Source organism: Heptranchias perlo, chromosome 18 (genome assembly GCF_035084215.1).
Source record: "Heptranchias perlo isolate sHepPer1 chromosome 18, sHepPer1.hap1, whole genome shotgun sequence".
In the NCBI taxonomy this organism is placed as follows: Eukaryota; Metazoa; Chordata; class Chondrichthyes; order Hexanchiformes; family Hexanchidae; genus Heptranchias; species Heptranchias perlo.
This window is the reverse complement of record NC_090342.1, coordinates 53610090-53617696: the sequence shown is the minus strand read 5'-3', so window position 1 is coordinate 53617696 and position 7607 is coordinate 53610090. Positions and strand designations below refer to the sequence as shown.

Genomic DNA, 7607 nt, shown 5'->3' with positions numbered 1-7607 from the left:
ACAGAGGAGATTTACAGGATGTTGTCAGGACTGGAGAATTTTAGTTATGAGGAAAGATTGGATAGGCTGGGGTTGTTTTCTTTGGAACAAAGGAGGCTGAGGGGAGATTTAATTGAGGTGTATAAAATTATGACAGGACTAGAGAGAGTGGATAGGGAGGACCTATTTCCCTTAGCAGAGAGGTAAGTGACCAGGGGGCATAGATTTAAAGTAATTGGTAGAAGGATTAGAGGGGAGCTGAGGAAAAGTTTTTTCACCCAGAGGGTGGTGGGGGTCTGGAACTCACTGCCTGAAAGGGTGGTAGAGGCAGAAACCCTCAACTCATTTAAAATTGCACTTGAAATGCCGTTATCCACAGGGCTATGGACCAAGTGCTGAAAAGTGGGATTAAGCTGGCTAGCTCTTTTTCGGCTGGCACGGAAACAATGGGCCAAATGGCCTTCTTCTGTGTCATAACTTTCTATGATCCTATGACTCAGGCAGAGGCTCAGCTTCCTTGGCCTCTCTGAAGAGCAGTGCTTCCGGAGGCAGAGATTGTCACTTCAGATGGTCGCAGATATCTGCAGCCTCCTAGAAGAAGAGCTGCTCCCTGCTGGACCTGGTGGTCACGCATTACCAGTGGTTGTGAAAGTCACCACCGACTGCAAATTTTTTGCTTCAGGTTCCTTCCAGGGCGTTACTGGAGACATATCAAGGGTCTCACATAAATGCATAAGGCAGATGACTGATGGGAGATGGTTCGCCAGGACTGAGTGGTATGTCAATTTCCCCTGCAATGACATTAGCCAGAATGAACGGGCATTCGGACTCACATGTCTGGTTGGCTTCCCACAGTTGCAGGGTGCCAACGATTGCACACACATGGCAATCCGGGCACCACCAGATCAACCAGGAGCATGCGTCAGTCCCAAGGGATTTCATCCCATCAGTGTACAGCTGGTGTGCAAACACAAAAAAAGGTTCATGCAGGTCTGCGCCAGATTCCATGGGAGCTCCCATGATGCTTTCATACTGTGGCAGTCCAACATCCCCGACCTGTTCGTACCTGGAACCAGCCTTAAGGGGTGGTTGCTAGGCAACAAAGGGTACCCCCTTCAAACCTGGCTAGTGACACCTCTGAGAAACCCCACCAGCAATGAACAGCAAGAGCGGCACAATGCGAACCATATGTCAACCAGATGTGTCACTGAGCAAGCCATCGGCATGCTCAAGATGCACTTCAGGTGCCTGGACCGGTCTGGAGGCGCCCTTCGAGGGTCCCTAGGATAATCGTGGTGTGCTGTGCTCTGCACAACAGAGCGCAGCAGCGAGGACTAGAGGCAGAGGAGGAACAAGGTGCTCAGCAATCTTCATCTGATGAGGATTCCAATGGAGAGGAGGAGGAGGATGAGGATTCTTCTCTAGTGCGAATCTGAATCTTTCCTTCCCCCTACAATCATCACACTTTCAAAAAACTAGGGCTGAATTTTAACCACCAGCCCATTTTGGGTGAGCAGAGGGCGGGGTGAGTCCTAAACGTACTCTCCGGCCTAGATTTCAGGCCCAGGGGATTTGAACTCCTAGGCCTCACCTACTTGCCACTGGTCAGCTGTCGGGCGGAAAACATCAGCCAGGCGGTCGCCGGCACAGGAGGTTCGAACGGCCGGAAGCCGCCGGTCAGCCATAAGGAAAGGCTCGCCGGCAAGCATGGGGGGGGGGGGGGTTTCGGGAGGGTCTCATGGGAGGGAAGAGGGGGGAGGCAGAAGCTGCGACTTTCCTTGCGGGGCCTGGAGGAGCATCCCTTTTTAAACAGTTCTGTAAAAATAACCTATCATGACCGATTTAATCCTGGCTATATTCCTCTGAAGGAATCACCTGATACAATTAGGGTTGCCAACCCTCCAGGATTGTCCTGGAGTCTCCAGGAATCAATGATTAATCATTAATTAATGATTAATTCCTGGACACTGCTACGAGGAGAGAAATCATAGGGGCGTTGAAAAAAGTGTTTTTTTTTTCATTTTCTTTGAACACTTTTGTTTATTAGTTATAAAAACATTGGAGATGGGAACAAAGGCTGTTTGACCAGGTGGGGCAGTGGGAGGTGGGATATCATGTAATGAAATCTCCAGGAATACATCCAACCAGAGTTGGTAGCCATAGATGCAATAGGGCTTGTATAAATGCTATTTACATCCCAAACTCTTCATTCAGCAACATACCCGAGACCATTTCGAGCAATTTTTGCCTCGAGCGACTTCCTTGGAGGAGTAAACAGATGAACCCAGGAGCCAGTTTAACCACACAGGAAAAGCATCAAATCCATTGGTCATTTCTGCTTGGAGCATGTTCTTTTTTTTGGTGACTTCTAGGGGATTAGGTTAAAATGTTCCAAAGTCCTGTGCATTGGGCTTTCCTTCAAACATTACATGAGTTCAACCCAAGAAAGCTGGCAAGTCTGGGGTTTTGAATGTGGGGGAGGAGGAGGGGGGGATATCATGCAGATTGCTCGGAATAGTTTGTGGGAAATGGCGTGACCTGAGGTCATGGTATCTGACGTAAAAGTGAGGGGGGTGGCGCTGTGCAATTGGAGGACGCAGCTCAAAGGTTACAGAATGAGTTGGACCTTAAGGGTAAATTTTAACCCCCAAGAACGGGTGGGTTGGGGGGCGGCTGGGGAGTAAAAAAACTCCATTTCCAGAGCGGGACTGGGTTTAACTCAGGCAGGTTTGTCTGGGTGTGGAGAGTAGACACCAGGAAGTCCCGCCCTCACTTAAAGCCGGCAGACCGATACTTAAAAGGGCAGTGTACCTCATTGGGATACTTGAGGTACTTAATATTTTGTGTATTGAAATAATAAAACAACTTTAACCTTACCTGTTCAGGTTTCCCATCATTCCCATTCATGACAGGTGAAAGCAGGCAGGAAGGGCCGGTTCCATGAGGTGAGGGCCTTTATCGCACTGCTTGTGGGCCCGGAGGAGCAGGACTGCTGCATCTAGGCCCAACAAGCTCACCTGGCCGACAGGACCCCTGCCCCCTCGATGGGGGACTGCCCCCCGATGGTGGAACCCCTCCCCCACCTACCCCCGACTCTTCAACTGATCTCTGTTCCTTGCCCCCCCCCCCCCCCGCTCTGTTCCTCTGCCCCCCAATCTGATCCTCTGCCCCCCGCTCCGTTCCTCTGCCCCCCGCTCTGTTCTTCTGCCCCCGCTCTGTTCCTCTGCCCCCCCGCTCTGTTCTTCTGCCCCCCAATCTGATCCTCTGCCCCCGCTCTGTTCCTCTGCCCCCCGCTCTGTTCTTCTGCCCCCCAATCTGATCCTCTGCCCCCGCTCTGTTCCTCTGCCCCCCGCTCTGTTCTTCTGCCCCCCAATCTGATCCTCTGCCCCCGCTCTGTTCCTCTGCCCCCCGCTCTGTTCTTCTGCCCCCCAATCTGATCCTCTGCCCCCGATCTGTTCCTTGCCCCACCCCCAATCTTCTCCCCGGCCCATGATCCCTCCCTCCCTCTGATCCCCAACTGAGGCCTACTACGGCAGGCCTTCCTGCCCGACAGACAATCAGCCTGTCAATCAGGCTGATGGCGGGCGCGAAACCTGGAAGTGCAACTGATTGGCCTGATTAAGGTCACGATTGCAGATCACGACCTGCCCACTTACCTTCCGGGTTTTGCACCCGGAAATCATAATCCCCCGCTCCCTTCCTGACCGCTGTTAAAATTTACTCCAATAAGAATGTGGGCAGAAAATATACACGGCTGTTTCCTGACTCAACATGTCAGTGAAGTAACCAGGGATGATAACATATTAGATCTAGTGTTTAGTAGTAAGCCTGACCTCGTATCGGGCCTCCATGTGGGGGAGCACCTAGGCAACAGTGACCACAACATTATTCGGTTTCAGTTGGCTGGTAGAACCAAAGGTACAGAAAATCTACAACTCGCACCGCGGTGATTTCAGAAGAGAATACTTCGCTAAAATGGCAGACGATTTGTAACGGGTTAATCGGCTAACCCTACTGGTTGGTGATTAGACTGATGTAGAATACAATTGGAAACTTTTTAAGAGAAAGATAAAAAATGTAGAAGACAAATATGTACCCAAAGTCAAAAGAAGGGAGTGTGGTAAGAAAAAGCCAAAGTCGCTGACTAGTCATGTACAAATAAGATGTGAACACAATGTTTCTACAATCTTAAGGCATCTAACACACAACTAAAGAGAGTTAAGTTCAAAGATCAGCTAAAGAAAACGAAGGCTGCTATGAGACCAGCTAAAAGGACAATGGAAATGGATTGTAGACAATTGTGGAAGTGATTGGAAAAGCCTTCTCAGTTGTGTGAAGATGATGTGGAGATGCTGGTGATGGACTGGGGTGGACAAATGTAAGGAATCTTACAACACCAGGTTATAGTCCAACTGTTTGCCGGGTTTATCCTTAAACCCTTTTTTGAACTAGGATGTAATATTTACAATTCTCCAGTCTTCTGACACCACCCCCATATCTAAGGAGGATTGGAAGATTATGGGCCAGCACCTCTGCAATTCACACCCTTACTTCCCTCAGCAACCTAGATTGCATCCCATCCGCTCTGGGTGATTTATCTACTTTAAATACAGCCAGCCTTTCTAGTACCTTCTCTTTATCAATTTGCAGTCCATCCAGCATCTCAACTATCTCCTAATTTACTGTGACTTTAGCAGCATCTTCTTCCTCGGTAAAGACAGATGCAAAGTACTCATTTAGTACCTCAGCCATGTCCTCTGCCTCCATGAGTAGATCTCCTTTTTGGTCCCTAATCGGCCCCACCCCTCCTCTTACTACCCATTTACTAGTTATATGCCTATAGAAGACTTCTGGATTCCCTTTTATGTTAGCTGCCAATCTACTCTCATACTCTCTCTTTGCTCTTTGTATTTCCTTTTTCACTTCTCTGTACTTTCTATATTCAGCCTGGTTCTCACTTGTATTATCAACCTGACATCTGTCTTTTCTGCTTCATCATACTCTATCTCTTTTGTCATCCAGGGACTTCAGGCTTTGGTTGTCCTACCTTTCCCCCTCATGGAATGTACTTAGACTGTACCCAAACCATCTGCTCTTTAAAGGCCGCCTATTGTTCAATTACAGTTTTGCCTGCCAATCTTTGATTCCAATTTACCCGGGCCAGATCTGTTCTCAACCCATTGAAATTGGCTCTCCCCCAATTAAGTATTTTTACTTGAGATTGCTCCTTGTCCTTTTCCATAACTAATCTAAATCTTATGATTTTATGATCACTGTTCCCTAAATGTTCTCCCACTGTCACTTGCTCCACTTGACCCACCTCATTCCCCAGAACTAGATCCAGCAATGCCTCTTTCCTCGTTGGGCCGGAAACATACTGATCAAGATCAAGAAAGTTTTCCCGGACACACTTAAGAAATTATTCGCCCCCCACCTCCTTTGCCCTTTACACTATTACTATCCCAGTCTATATTAGGATAGTTGAAGTCTCCCATTATCACGACTCTATAGTGCTTGTACCTCTCTGTAATTTCCCTGCAAATTTGCTCCTCTATATCCTTCCCACTAGTTGGTGGCCTATAGAATACATCCAGTGGTGTAATGGCACCTCTATTGTTTCTTAGCTTTAACCAAATAGATTCTGTCCTTGACCCCTCAAGGACATCCTCTCTCTCTCCAGCACTGCAATATTCTCCTTAATCAATACAGCACCCCCCACCTCCTTTCTTTCCCTCCCTATCTTTCCTGAACACCTTGTATCCAAGAATATTTAGTACCCAATTTTTTGAGCCAGGTCTCCATTATCGCTACATCATATTCCCATGTGGCTATTTGCGCCTGCAGCTCACCAACCTTATTTACCACTTTGTGTGTTTACACACATGCACTCTAAACCTGTCTTAGACCTTCTCGTGTTCTCTCTTAGTCTGATCCCACCTAATACTGTACTATTTCTTACTCTAGTGCTATCTGTCTCTCCCAATCCTTTGTGCACCTTGTTTCTCCTCTCTAATGCTACATCCTGGTGCCCATCCCCCTGGCACATTAGTTTAAACCCTCCCCCACAGCACGAGTAAACCTCCCCGCGAGGACATTGGTCCCAGCTCTGTTGAGGCTACCTGTCCGTCTTGAACAGGTCCCTCCTGCCCCGGAACCGGTCCCAATGCCCCAAGAATCTGAAGCCCTCCCTCTTGCACCATGTCTCTAGCCACGCATTAACCTGCCTTATCTTCCTATTGCTGTACTCACTAGCGCGTGGCACTGGGAGTAATCCAGAGATTAATACCTTTTGAGGTCCTGTTTTTTAACTTCCTCCCTATATCTTAAAATTCTGACTGCAGGACCTCATCTTTTTTTTTCCTGTGTCATTGGGACCTACATAGACCACTTCTGGCTGTTCCCCTTCCCCCCGCAGAATGCTCTGCACCCTCTCAGTGATGTCCTTTACCCTGACACCAGGGAGGCAACATACCATGTGGTTCTCACATTGGTGGTCACAGAAACGCCAGTCTGTCCCCATGACTATTGAATCCCCTATGACTACTGCATTTCTACACTTCACTGTGCCCTCCTGTGCAGTCCTTTGCCTCATGGTGCCATACTCAGGACTGCACTCCTTCAAGGTGTCGTCAACCTCACTGGTATTGATTTGAGAGTGCCACACACCCAGAAGATTCCTGCACTGCCTGCCTCTTCCTACCCTTCCGGATGGCCACCTACTTGCTATCCTGAACTCTCTCTGGCTGCGGGGTGACCACGTCCTGGAACATACGATCCAGGAAACCTTCAGCCTCCCTTATGCACTGCAGTGACTCCAGCCGCCCCTCAAACTCAGTAATCCTGAGCTTGAGCTCGAGCATCTGGAGGCATTTCCTGCATGTGGCCCTCCAGGACACATGAAGCGTCCTGAAGTTCCCACATGGTGCAGGAATTGCAGGAAATGGGTCTCAGCTGCCCCTCCATTATATTTAGAAACCTTTTCTTTTCTAAACTCCCTTTAGATACTCTTATTATTAATCTATTTACTGTTTACTTACCCCGATTAACCTGCCCTTTTATTCCGGGTTTCTTCGAGCTCCTCCTCTCAGTTCTTAGTGAATGGGAAATGAGCTCCTCCCCTGGGGCTCTCCCGACTCCACTCCCATTCTCCCAGGTCCGCTCTCGCCCCCACTCCTCTTGTTCTCCTAATTTCCTCATAATTTAACCCTTTTAACCCCAGTATCATTCTAGTGAATCTGCGCTGCACCCCCTCCAAGGCCGATATATCCTTCCTGAGGTGAACGCAGTACTCCAGATGCAGTTTAACCAGAGCTTTATACAACAGTAACATAACATCAGGTATATGGATCACGACTGAAAGTCTCACATCAAGTACCCTTGGGCTAGGCAGGGGAGAGTTGTCCAGGGCTCCCACTCCTCGGCCCCGATATTAGCGGGGAGGCGGGATGGCAGCGGCGGGGGGGGGGGAGCGATTGGGCGTCTGGCATGAACCAAACTTACCGTTTCCGATGCAATCGCATGTTAATTGATAGTGATTAACGTCCTCTCTGGGTTTCACGCCCGGCAGCTAGCCTGATTGAGAGGCTGGCTGCCGTCAGGAGCTGCAACATGTTGGGGGGGCGGGGGGG

At 49.0% G+C, this 7607-nt stretch overlaps 1 protein-coding gene across 1 annotated transcript; it reads left to right on the top strand.

Moving 5' to 3' along the window:
- Nucleotides 1-546: 546 nt before the first annotated feature.
- Nucleotides 547-1269, top strand: LOC137334470 (putative nuclease HARBI1). The gene has a single exon (XM_067999149.1). The coding sequence runs from the start codon at nucleotides 547-549 to the stop codon at nucleotides 1267-1269; it is 723 nt and encodes a 240-aa protein (XP_067855250.1).
- Nucleotides 1270-7607: the final 6338 nt, after the last annotated feature.

What these genes read in the sequence shown, in the direction of transcription:
- LOC137334470 (XM_067999149.1), top strand. Translation starts at nt 547, where the DNA reads ATGGTCGCAGATATCTGCAGCCTCCTAGAAGAAGAGCTGCTCCCTGCT.